Source organism: Dreissena polymorpha, chromosome 6 (assembly GCF_020536995.1).
Source record: "Dreissena polymorpha isolate Duluth1 chromosome 6, UMN_Dpol_1.0, whole genome shotgun sequence".
In the NCBI taxonomy this organism is placed as follows: domain Eukaryota; kingdom Metazoa; phylum Mollusca; class Bivalvia; order Myida; family Dreissenidae; genus Dreissena; species Dreissena polymorpha.
This window is the reverse complement of record NC_068360.1, coordinates 90,991,405-91,005,130: the sequence shown is the minus strand read 5'-3', so window position 1 is coordinate 91,005,130 and position 13,726 is coordinate 90,991,405. Positions and strand designations below refer to the sequence as shown.

At 35.0% G+C, this 13,726-nt stretch overlaps 1 protein-coding gene and 1 long non-coding RNA gene across 5 annotated transcripts in view; both read right to left on the bottom strand.

Annotated features, from left to right (window-relative positions):
• Positions 1 to 719: 719 nt before the first annotated feature.
• LOC127834282 (ras-related C3 botulinum toxin substrate 2-like) overlaps positions 720 to 13,726 on the bottom strand; it is a 31,311-nt gene continuing 18,304 nt past the window's right edge. For 2 of the 4 annotated variants that reach the window (XM_052359993.1, XM_052359994.1), the window contains 4 exons: positions 9,263 to 9,377; positions 8,408 to 8,525; positions 6,302 to 6,462; positions 720 to 4,631 (listed from right to left, as the gene is read on the bottom strand). In XM_052359993.1, the coding sequence (XP_052215953.1) occupies positions 4,554 to 4,631; positions 6,302 to 6,462; positions 8,408 to 8,525; positions 9,263 to 9,377 (472 nt within the window). In that variant the 3' untranslated portion in view covers positions 720 to 4,553. The remainder of the gene's footprint in view (positions 4,632 to 6,301; positions 6,463 to 8,407; positions 8,526 to 9,262; positions 9,378 to 13,726) is intronic. The other 2 variants (XR_008027861.1, XR_008027862.1) reach the window with 2 other exon arrangements.
• Positions 6,954 to 7,651, bottom strand: LOC127834284 (uncharacterized). The gene is made up of 2 exons (XR_008027863.1): positions 7,557 to 7,651; positions 6,954 to 7,273 (listed from the first exon to the last, which is right to left on the bottom strand). It is a non-coding gene; the product is annotated as an uncharacterized LOC127834284 (long non-coding RNA).

Here is a 13,726-nt window from a genome sequence, read left to right as displayed (position 1 = left end):
TTAAATGTTGTCTGCTGAATTTCTAAAATTAGCATTTTCTTCGATTTTTTTCAAAGAATACTATCAGAATAGCAAACAGTTTGGATCCTGATGAGACGCCACGTTCTGTGGCGTCTCATCTGGATCCAAACTGTTTGCAAAGGCCTTTAAAATTCAGTTCCCGCACTGAAAGGGTTAAAAGGTTAAAAATTAAGTTACAACAAGAAATGTGTTTGTCAGAAACACTATGTCCAATTCTGCGCCGCTTTGATTATTTTTTTTGACCTTTGACCTTGAAGGATGACCTTGACCTTTCACCACTCAAAATGTGCGGCTCCATGAGATACACATGCATGCCAAATATCAAGTTGCTATCTTCAATATTGCAAAAGCATTCATAAAATGAGCGATTTTGGCCACATATATTTGACCTCTGACCTTGAAGGATGACCTTGACCTTTCACCACTCAAAATGTTCAGCTCCATGAGATGCACATGCATACCAAATATCAAGTTGCTATCTTGAATATTGAAAAAGTTATTGCAAATGTTAAAGTTGGAGCAAACAGACCAACAGACAGACAGGGCAAAAACAATTATGTCCCCCACTATAGTGGGTGGGGGACATAAAAATAAATTGATAAAAAATAAGAACTTTTAGCTTAATCTGGTCGTTGTAAGCAACCAGACTCAGATAGGTACAACTTGAACAGAATCGTGAAATAAATAACAACACAGGCTGACTAGGAAGCTATAATAAGAGATTAAATTGCAATTAATAATGCACAGGAATCCACAGTTAGACACATACAGTGAAACGGTAAATAACATTACAATGGTCTATTAGTATTGCACTTGTATGGCATTTAATTAACAGCATATGTATCTGAAATGTTGATTTCGCCATAGGATCAAGAATAATAAATCATTAAAACCAAGAAATTAACTATATCAATGCAATTATTGCATCAATCATTACTTTGAATACCTTAAATACCAACATAATTTACAAACATGTTAACTGCAGTGGAAACTACGGGTCAAGCATAATAAAGCTTCATTTACCATCGATAATAATACAAAGTCTAAAATGCACCACAAACATGTCAATATGTTAAAGTTCAAGTGTAAAATTTCAAGTACCAAATACACATAAAAATCTTGAAATGCATATGCAAGTCTTCTTTAAAAATACATTTATAAAAAAACTGCTGATATGCAAACAGATGACTCGCATTATACAATATACATTTGAACTTGTTGTCAACCTAGCTTAAGTGTCATATACCTGCTATTTCATTAAAATAAATGTTAACACAAACATATGGCAAGCACAAATAAACATTGCACATCATTAACATGTTAAGATATGAACAATAATTTCATTTATTTCAAACAGCATAGATAACACTTTCTCTGTATATATACATCAGTGTTGAGAGAAATTTGGTGGATTCAGCATGAGGTTTGGCAAGACTTTAAACTGGTTTTAACTCCAATCCTTGGCATAAACAATTCTAAGGTGGTTACCAAAGTTGAAGTTATTTATTTATATATTTTGTGTTGTGATTTTGTTGTGTATTGTCCTGGCATGAATAGGCGATTTGCCGCTTGCTTTTAATAAATATTCATTGGAGGTGTATCTCTTGTAATTCCTCTTATTTCATTCCAAATTAGTGATGTACCGGTAAAGTTGTTTCCTATAAAACAGTTTCTCACCAGAAAAAAGATTGCATGTGATGTAAAAAGAAAGGCTATCCCTGACTGAAAATTTTCTTCGCTTATATTTACTGTGAAACTATGAGATTCTTCTCATATGCCCATTTGATATGGTTAAACCTTTACCACTTAGATATGTATTTTGACGCATTTGTAGTCACTTACAAAGTTATATTTAATTCAAGTTTTTAAGGCTTCATTTCCAACCCTTAGATACTATTGAGCAGCAAACAGCATACAACCTGAACAGACTGTGAATTACTAGCAGGCTGTTCTGGTTTTATGCTGATTGCATACAGCCATTTTCACTTTGATTCTGAGTGGCAATGAGTTAAATGTATTTCCATATTTTTAGCCATCTTCTTATTTGGCAAAGTGCACAATAAGTCATATACAAGTGAGTCAATGAGATTTTGTTTCAATTAAAAATATACACACAAAAGTGTAGGCAAACAAAAATGGAGCAACACAACATGTGACAACATAAATAATATAAAAATCAGTGTAAAATATAAAAAGATTGGTTGTTCATGGCATGGGACAAATAACACAGAAATAAAAACATTGAGGCTTGATATAATTAACACTTTGTTTCAAAGAACAGCTCTACAGGTGCACATGGTTGTATTCTATGTAACAGCAAAATTGACATTTTCCCTTTAATTATCTTTTTGACAACATTTGGCTGTTTTCCCTTACATAAAATTATTATAGCTATAAAACTAAAACATATTTCAAATGTTTAAAACTTGACCAATAAACAATATTTATAAATCATCATGTTATTTCATCAGCCATAGTAATGATAAATCATCTTTTGGTACTGGCAAAGTTGGTATTAACATGCATAAAAACATTACAAAAGTGAAGTTTTGATATAATTATTTTAGGGATTCAGACTTTGGTATTATGGGTTATTACAGGAGCAATAAAAGGCAACAACTGAAAGGTAATAAGATAACAAGAGTGCCAACTTCTCACGTCCATTAATATATCTAGGTTACATTGATGTGTGAAGTATGCCTTAAATTGTTGTAGAAATAATGGCACAGAAAATAATGGATACAGCAAGAAACAAGGCAATGCCATGAAACCAGGTCTTCAACATTTAACCTATTTATGTTATTTAAATGAAATAATTAACATACAATCTATAGTTATGTATGTATGTAAGCTACCGAAAAACAAAATGATAGGGTAGTACCAATGGACAACAAACTTGATAGGGTAATACCAATGGACCACAAATTACAAACAGAACCATACCCTTGTATCCAAATATACAATACATCAAAATAGGAACATGTAGCAACATATCGTCCTGATATTATGTACAGTTTTCTTTGTCACAGACACATCACAACCTTGTATACATGAAGGCAATGAAAGCAAACTGCATTACATTATTTATACTGAAAGCCAAATATAGGCTTAAAGGCAATTGGGAAAAATTACTTTGTCCAAACAAATGGTATTTGTTCAATAAATATAATAAAGCCATTTGTGGCCATCTTTAAATAAGCGTTGAACCAGTTTGGCTGAAATACAGATAAACATTGCATCAAACTAGATCTGCTGTTATGGGTAAAATATTGCAAAAAATGCCAAATAATCTGTTAAGCCATTTTTTATCAAATAACTTAAAAACAATTATGTAAACACAAAAACTATAGCCATTTTAGCCAAAAAGCCCTCATATCAATTGGTTATGTACCAGTTTTATGCACAATGATAATGAATCATTACTTTAGGTTCGGGCAAGTAATCTAAAACCCCTCTGTCTGGAGGAAAATGGAGGAGAATGTCATGTGCTCTGTGAAACAGTTTTAAAAAACACCAATTCGTTACAAATTTAAAACATACGATGAAACATTTACGCCATTTGAACAAAAATGCGTATTGCTTTTGTTGACCCAAGAAAAATTGAATGCAATTATTCTAGTTGCTAAACACTATTGATAGTGTCAGGTTATTTCATGTGAATAGATTTCAATATCACGACACCATTAAACAATCATCAACAAAAGATGTGTTCGTAAGAAACACAATGCCCCCTATTGCGCCGCTTTGAAATAATTGTTTTTTGTTGACCTTTGACCTTGAAGGATGACCTTGACCTTGAACTCCCACCACTCAAAATGTGCAGCTTCATGAGAACGCCGCTTTGAAATAATTTATTTATTTATTTTTGACCTTGAAGGATGACCTTGGCCTTGAACTTCCACCACTCAAAATGTGCAGCTTCATGAGAACGCCGATTTGATTTTATTTTTTTTTTACCTTGAAGGATGACCTTGACCTTGAACTTCCACCACTCAAAATGTGCAGCTTCATAAGGTACACATGCATGCCAAATATCAAGTTGCTATCTTCAATATTGTAAAAGTTATGGCCAACGTTTAAGTTTTTTTTCCGGATGGACGAACAGACTGACGGACAGTTCACCTGCTATATGCCACCCTACCGGGGGCATAAAAACTGTACAGTAAAAATCAACTGAGATGGAGAGTTTGTAAGGAAACAGCATTTATGTAAATTATACAGACTTCAAATGAGAGCGAAAATTTGAACGTGGTCTGTTGTATGAATTTTTTCAGATCCTTACAAAATTACATTTCCATAGCGATGAGATTTCAGTACAACAGTCGCAATATGTACACACACATAAAACTGAAATGTGACCGCACCTATCATGATGCAGGCTTCAACCTCATTCTACATCCATGAAATCCACGCTTCAAAAAATATTTCACACGTGTGTCATATATCGTAATAAGGCATAATGTTTTACATTTACACTATACATGCACATGTTCAATGTGATTTGTTAAAAGTGTCGCCTAAAGGTGCAGACTTCACAATAGTCGACAAGACTTGTTTTTTGGTCTAACAGGCTGAGGATGTATTACGGCTCTCACGGCCTCTTCGAAAACCTGCAAGAAAGAGCAGGAACTCCATTCAAGACTACTGTATTACGACCAACCTTGTATAATGCGCACCTATTTTTCATAAAAAACATGGCCACTATCATAGATATTTAGAAAAGCATAATGAATATTTTGCAAATTAACACTCAGAATAGCAATGTATACATGTATAACTAGAAATTAACATGTTAAATTGAAATTTGGGGGTTTGAAACTGCAAGTAATTCATGGTGAAGAAAAATAATCAATAAATGAATGCCACCATGCCATCATGTCTCAATTCACACGAGAAACCAGATATTAACGCCAAAATAATATCTAAGGAGGTTACTTTCAACAAGATTCAAGAATTTGAAGTATATTACAAGGGCAATAACTCTGATGAATACTTTAGAGAGTTGTGGTCCTTATACAGTATGCTTCCTCTCCGATTGGCCTTGGTATAAACCAAATAATGTAGAGAATCATAATTGGTATTTAAATTTCAAAGTTCTCATACATCAGTAGAATTTTTTTAACTTTTTGTTGAATGTTCATGGAAATTTAAATTTTTTAATGACATTGTCAAACATGAGTAGTATATAATTCAAAAACATTGGTATAATTTGCTTTACTTTATTCATAATCACTTCAAGGGAGAAAACAAAAAAAAGAACCAACCTAAGGGAGAAAACAACGAAAAAAGTAGCAAATTACTGGCACATGTTTTTCAGGCAATGAGTCTTCAAATTATATACCAGGTTAAATTAAACAACAATGGCTAGTAATATCCCTATGTGAACATTTTCACATCTGATTGAATGTGTCATAAAGGCATGTCAAAAGTGAGTGTGTCTGTTTACAAAAGCATGCATTTTTTACCGTTCACTCGTATGTGGTGGGTCAAGAAAAAACTCAATATTAATGTTACCAGTATAAATAACTGACAATGACTACTCTACAATTGCATAACTTAAAATTAAATCACTTTTTTTAATGTTAAAAATAAATCAGATTTTCAGAATTTCTGTCTGATGTAATTATTTCTAAATATCAAGCATTTTGGTTACTTATTCAGATTAATTTAAGCAAACATAGAACATAGGCAATTTTACTGCACATAAAAAGCTGTATACCCAAGGGGACAATGCAATCGTTACTGAATGCTGAACGTTGATAACTAAGGGAATTCTTTGCTGGTCAATTTTTTGTAGACGAAAATACCGTGGGTCAGACATTCACAGTTAATCCAGCAAACCCCCTCCACTCTCTAATTTGTTGCTGGCAGAAAGTGTGTGTGTGTTTGTGTGTAGGAAGGGGTATATGAGTGGTTAAGAGTTAATTAACAAATGTGGTTGGTGTGAGTTCAGCAATTTTGTTTGCCCAATAGGGAAATGTCCCAGTTAAATGAAATAGGGTGAAAAAAAGGAAATTGACAAAAATTCGTGTTGTGTAATCTAAAGATCGGAAATTATTGGTTTTTTAATTGCTTGGTACTAAATTAGACAAACCATTCTAAATATTATTTTACATTCCTTTTTGCTGACATTTTCAGTTTCAGTGCTCATTTTATATGCATACTAGCAGATAGTGCACTTATTGAACAAAATTGGCAACTTTATTTTGGGAATGTGTTGGTCTTGAGAAAGTGCCTTTTATGATAATTTGTAAAGAAAAGAAAAAACACTGGGGTTTACCTGTTTGAGACCACGTTGGGTAAGGGCGGAGCACTCCATGTACTTCACAGCCCTTATTTTGTTTGCTAGCTTGATTCCCTGCTCTCGTTTGATAGGGGACAATCCCTGTTGAGCAAGTTGCCCTATGGCCTCTTTGTTCTCGCGTAAATCAATTTTGGTACCTTAAGACATAAATTACATGATTATCAAAAAAGAAATTGTAAAATACTCTTGTATAAGAAAACACAAAACACTGTCAACCTTAATGACAAAATGATAATGACTTATGTTTAGAATTAACAATTTAACTTGCTTTAATTCCTGATAAATGCACAATATAAATGTTAATTTTTAAGGGGGGCAGGAGGGGGTTAGCAAAACAAAATTGGTAATTCCATAATAACAAGGGCTGTTTGTAAAACATGCATGCCCCCCATATGGGCTCTCCGTTGTAGTGACAGCCATTGTGTGAATATGTTTTTTGTCACTGTGACCTTGACCTTTGACCTTGTGACCTGAAAATCAATAGGGGTCATCTGCGAGTCATGATCAATCTACCTATCAAGTTTCATGATCCTAGGCATAAGCGTTCTTCAGTTATCATCCGGAAACCATGTTACTATTTCGGGTCACCGTGACCTTGACCTTTGACCTAGTGACCTGAAAATCAATAGGGGTCATCTGCGAGTCATGATCAATGTACCTATGAAGTTTCATGATCCTAGGCATAAGCGTTCTTGAGTTATCATCCGGAAACCATTTTACTATTTCAGGTCACCATGACCTTGACCTTTGACCTAGTGACCTCAAAATCAATAGGGGTCATCTGCGAGTCATGATCATTGTACCTATGAAGTTTCATGACCGTAGCCACAAGCGTTCTTGAGTTATCATCAGGAAACCATTTTACTATTTCGGGTCACTGTGACCTTGACCTTTGATATAGTGACCTGAAAATCAATAGGGGTCAACTGCGAGTCATGATCAATCTACCTATCAAGTTTAATGATCCTAGGCATAAGCGTTCTTGAGTTATCATCCGGAAACCATTTTACTATTTCGGGTCACCGTGACCTTGACCTTTGACCTAGTGACCTGAATATCAATAGGGGTCATCTGCCAGTCATTATCAATCTACCTATGAAGGTTCATGATTCTAGGGATAAGCGTTCTTGAGTTATCATCCGGAAACCATTTTACTATTTTGGGTCACCGTGACCTTGACCTAGTGACCTGAAAATCAATAGGGGTCATCTGCGAGTCCTGATCAATCTACCTATCAAGTTTCATGATCCTAGGCATAAGCGTTCTTGAGTTATCATCCGGAAACCATTTTACTATTTCGGGTCACCGTGACCTTGACCTTTGACCTAGTGACCTCAAAATCAAAAGAGGTCATCTGCGAGTCATGATCAATGTCCCTATGAAGTTTAATGATCCTAGGCCCAAGCGTTCTTGAGTTATCATCCGGAAACCACCTGGTGGACGGACCGACAGACCGACCGACATGTGCAAAGCAATATACCCCCTCTTCTTCGAAGGGGGGCATAAATATCTTATTCCTCTCTTTTCCACTTTTTTGTTGATATGTTATTCAAAAAATGTGTTTTATGAATTGTAAACTTTCCATAAATATGATTCAATTTTCAACAATCTATGCAAATGTGTTTATGTCAGGGGATAATCAAAGTGATTCATCCATGACCAAGATGTCATAAGTTGGGTTTGTTGAGTATTCATAACATCAACGCAAATTGACAAAATTATGTATGCGTTACGTTGACATCATCATTCACTTTTTACTGACCTACAACTATAGCTGATATCATCATTCACTTTTTACTGACCTACAACTATAGTTGATATCATCATTAACTTTTTACTGGCCTACAACTATAGTTGACATCATATTTCACTTTTTACTGACCTACAACTGTAGTTGATATCATATTTCACTTTTTACTGACCTACAACTATAGTTGATATCATCATTCACTTTTTACTGACCTACAACTATAGTTGACATCATCTTTCACTTTTTACTGACCTACAACTATAGTTGACATCATCATTCACTTTTTACTGACCTACAACTATAGTTGACATCATCATTCACTTTTTACTGACCTACAACTATAACTGGAGCCTCGGGACAGTGGTGTTTAATCTCGGGGTTCCATTTCGTTACTACGTTCTCGTGAGAAGACGGGCTAACAACACTAAAACAGATCAGGAACACATCCGTCTGAAAAAGAAAATAAAAAAATTAGAAACACTTTAACCTCAGAAAAATTATTTCATAACTGACTGATAGCTTATAAAAAATCAGCATGAAACAGGATGAAAGGCAGATTATTTTGACAGAGTAAATAATATGTAAAAACAATCAACTAGAGATTTGTCACAAATGTAGCTAACATCTTTAAAACATATTGTCAGCTATGTTAAAGAGCAAATAGCTTAAGAATAAGTAGATTGCTGGCGATGGGAAGTTTTCGTGCACATCTTTTAAATCATTTCATTTTGATGACATATTTGTAAGTTTCAATTTAATTGCACGAACACAATTGTGTGAACAAAGTTTGCCAAACAAAAATTAATGGCTAATTGCTCACTGAAGAAACAATTATTATATGAAAGCAGTTCGCTACAAAAATGCATATTCTGATAAACCAACAGACCTACAATCCGACGGAATGACTCTAACATAAACCCTAAAATGCAATACTGGGCCTCGGGGAAAAAATGGGCCCAATACATGTACAAAAAGTGTTGTCCCAGCAAAGACTTCTCAAGGTGACACTTTTCATTTTATGGTATTTTTTGTTTAAAGAAAGTCTCTTGGCAAAAATCCAGTTCAGAAGTAAAGTGTCGTTCCTGATTAACCTGTGCCATAGAGATTCAAATTCGCCTAAAGAAAATTATTAACCCAAGGAAAGCCTTTATCCCCCTAAAAGGCAAAATTGATGAAAACGCGCTTACCTGTGGGTAAGAGAGTGGCCGCAGCCTGTCATAGTCCTCCTGGCCGGCAGTGTCCCACAATCCCAGGCTCACCCCTATACCATCCACCATCATGTTGGCTGTGTAGTTGTCGAAACTGAAAAGGCCAGGAATAGGTCTTGTATGTTTGGTTGACCTTTCCCCGATCTCAGGCTAAATGGAAATGCCTACATGCAACAAGCATAAAACCAGCTGTTGGTTAGAGCTGCAACGATTCGATCCGATTCATCGAAAATCGATTCGAAATGCTTCGATTGGATTACAAAACCAAACATACCAAATTCGATTCGATTCTTTAACATATATACATATATATACATAGATATGTAAAGCACGCTGTATTTTGACTATTGATACGGGAAGGTGAAGGTTTTATGTTTACCTGTAATTACATTGTACGACCCACGCGATTGGTTGCTTATTACTTTAGTCATCCAACCAATAAGCGCGATACGGTCTACTTTCGGAAAAAGCGTCGAAATGGCTTAACAAGTTGTTGCCGACAAATTGAAATTATCAGATGCGCCTAAGAAGCTAAAATCAAAAGTGTGGCAGTATTTTGGGTTTCGGGATGGTAGCCCTACCGATAAAGCAAAGTGTAAAATGTGCTTCACGGATGTGGCGTACGCAAAGTCCGGCTCAACCACTAATCTAATGCAACATGTCAAACGCAAACATAACGTTGATTTAGCAAGACTAAGAGGTTGCACATGTTGAAGTGCAACTACTGAAGTCGCGAGCCAGAAAAGTAGTTCTATTTCTGTTGGAATTTTGTTAAGTTTATTAGAGAACGTGATTTGTCCTACAGGTAACAGGTGATGCTGTCATGTCACAATGGTAGACATGCTTATTGCGGTTTTGGGTAAAAGTATTATGTGATAGTACTACCATTCAACTGATTCCAGATACGTTCTTATGATTTTTTATTTATTTTTTATATTATTGTGTAATCAACACAATCTTCTAGTCAGAAGTTTTTATATTAAAATTCCTAATTTGCTTTTCTTTTTAATGTGTTTTATTGAAATCACATTTGAACAGAAATGTTAATTTTGAGGCATAAGAGTGAGTATATGATAAAACTAGGTTTGAAGATGAATCGAATCGAAAAAAATCGGTATCGGAGTGTCTGAAATCGAATCGAATCAAGCTGTTGGTGAATCGTTGCAGCTCTACTGTTGGTTGCTCAGCAGTATCTTTGGGTTGGAAATAAAGCCTTTAAAACTTGAATCTATTAAATATGGTTTTTCAATTTAATTTGATTTTCTAAAGGACTACAAATGCCTTCAAAATGCGTACCTGAGTGGGAAAAGGTTAAAAGCTGGATTAATGTTACTTCTCCAGCGACTGAACTAGAAAGATCACTGCAACCAAACATTTTTTCTGAGGAGGCAAGGGAAAAATTATCAATAGGGTAAAGAAAACATTCAAAAACCCTCCAAATTTAATGTCTTCCAGTGTATTTGGATGCTCACTTTAACAAAAAAGAAGCAAAACAATCCAGCATCAGCATTATAAATAGAATGTCAATAATATTGATAAGGAATTGAAACACCATGACATTGAAAAATTATGAAACACATATCAAAATGACTCAAATTATAGTTCACAGCCATTTTTTTTCCTTCTTTATAAAGTACCTGAAAACTACAAATTTCCCAATTGCTGTCCCAAAAATACGAATTGAAGGTTTCCAAACAAAAACAAAAACTTTTTTTTTTAATAAAATGCAACATTTAGTTATTTTGCCTATGCAGCTATATGGCTGGAACCAATTGTAATATAATATTGACAACTTTACAACACTTAGTTATCAATTTTAAAGTATCCAATTTATAATGACCAATCAATGAGGGACTTAAATTTATCATTCGTAAATTTATGTATTTTTTCTATAGTTTCAATGTGTCAATCTCATTGCGTGCATTAATGTCCATGTATTTTTATGCCCCCAAAAGAGGGCATATAGTGATCGGACTTTCCGTCCGACTGTTTGTCTGTCCGTCACACTTTGCGTTTAGGTTTCAAAAATGCTCATAACTTCTATGTCCCTTGAGATATAACCTTCAACTTTGGTATGCATGTGTATATGGACAGGGCCTTTCCATACCCACAAAAAATTGTACCCCTGCGACCTTGACCTTGAACTTAGGGTCCGCATTAAGGTTTCGAAATCTGCGTTTAGGTTTCGAAAATTGCTCATAACTTCTATGTCCCTTGAGATATAACCTTCATATTTGGTATGCATGTGTATATGGACAAGGCCTTTCCATACGCACAAAAAATGTACCCCTGCAACCTTGACCTTGAACTTAGGGTCCGCGTTTAGGTTTCGAAATCTGCGTTTAGGTTTCGAAAATTGCTCATAACTTTTATGTCCCTTGAGATATAACCTTCATATTTGGTATGCATGTGTATATGGACAAGGCCTTTCCATACGCACACAAATTTTTACCCCTGTGACCTTGACCTTGAACTTAGGGTCTGCGTTTAGGTTTCAAAAAAAAGCTCATAACTTCTATGTCCCTTGAGATATAACCTTCATATTTGGTATGCATGTGTATATGGTATGCATGTGTATATGGACAAGGCCTTTCCATCTCACAATATTTTTTACCCCTGTGACCTTGATCTTGAACTAAGGGTCTGCGTTTAGGTTTCAAAATCTGCGTTTAGGTTTCGAAAAATGCTCATAACTTCTATGTGCCTTGAGATATAACCTACATATTTGGTATGCACGTGTATATGGACAAGGCCTTTCCATACGCACAAAACATTTTACCCCTGTGACCTTGACCTTGAACTTAGGGTCCGTGTTTAGGTTTCCAAATATGCGTTTAGGTTGCGAAAAATGCTCATAACTTCTATCAAAGCGTTTATAGGGGGCATATGTCATCCTATGGTGACAGCTCTTGTTCATTTTAAAATACTACATGTACAGAGTTGCACGTCTATATTTAGTAACGGCACATGGTATGTTTTGACACGCACGCTTTACTCTGTTTTACTATGTTAGCAACAATTTCGTACTCTTATTTAAACACGGGTTTGACGTGGCATCATTTATTGTGAATTGTGCAGATGTTTACAAAGGGACTTAAATAATATTATCACATGGCTGTAGAAAAATTGTGTAATACAGTTCTATAAATGGACATGATGAAGTATACATGTACTTGGACTGAAATTAATTTTTACCTCATAATTTGTAATTGGTATTGTTTTCACAACTCACTCGCCATAAATAATTAATTGCTCACCATTTGCATTTAACTTCTCATAAGGAAAATTTTTGTTCAAGTAATTGTTTACGGTAAAAAGGTGTGATGATGATACCCCAAACCGTCTTTCATGTACAGTCATGTACTGTTTAATTACCATTGGATATTACGTAAATTTTACTACAATGTACATGTTAATAAATCTGCGATAAACGCTACCTACAAGACTGACGTAAATCAAAAATAATGATCGCCAGTTAACCCTGCCCTTAAACGCATTCTGAACAGAACAGTTTGGCAACTGGAAAGTTATGTGAGAATTTCTCGTGGTGTATCTGTGTCAGCATACATGACTGTTATGTGACTTTCTTATTTGATACTCTAATATCTCTTATCAGTGGGTGATCTATTACCCAATGTCGCTTTTATGGCGATTAAGCGCAGAATGAACAACAGAGTGAATAACCAGATTAACGGTTGTGGTTTGTACGTCCTGTGTATTTAACAAGAGGCCCATGAGGCCCTGAATCACTCTACTGCTATAAACACTGTGCAAGTTTGAAAAGAATAAGATGGAAACTGTGTACTTAATCGCGCAAACAAGGAGAATTTTCTAAAATTCAAGGGGAGATTATTGTGTACTTATTTCTCCGATACTTCTCATATTCAATAGGGTTCAAGTCCTCATTGATATAAAGATACTGTGCAAATTTGGAAATAATTGGATGAAAACTGTGGAATTAATTGCGTAAACAAGCGGGATTTCAAAATTTTCTCATATTCAAGGGGAAGACATTCTGGACTTAATGCTTCGATATTGCTCTTTTTAAAAAGGGTTTGAGTCCTCATTGATACAAAGACACTGTGCAAGTTTGCCAAGAATTGAATCAGGTTTTTCTTTAGAAAAAGGGGAAGACGCTGGACGCTGGGTAAAAGGGGAAAATAGAGCGCGAAAGAGACATATTTGGGGGAAAAAAAAAAAACTGTTCATTTCAATGTTTATAACTCACCTACAGACTTCAGGGTTTTTTTTAGAAAAAGAGGCATGTCTCTGACCTTTTTGTTCTTAAACACATGAACAAGTATGATATTTAAGTCAAAGTCCTAAATAAAGCTGCAGGGGTAGATCTAATAATGGGAAATGTTTTCAACTGGGGCCGGGGAACGATGTCAATATTGTGATTTCAATTTCATGATGAATGGGTAGACAATCTAGATCTGCGAC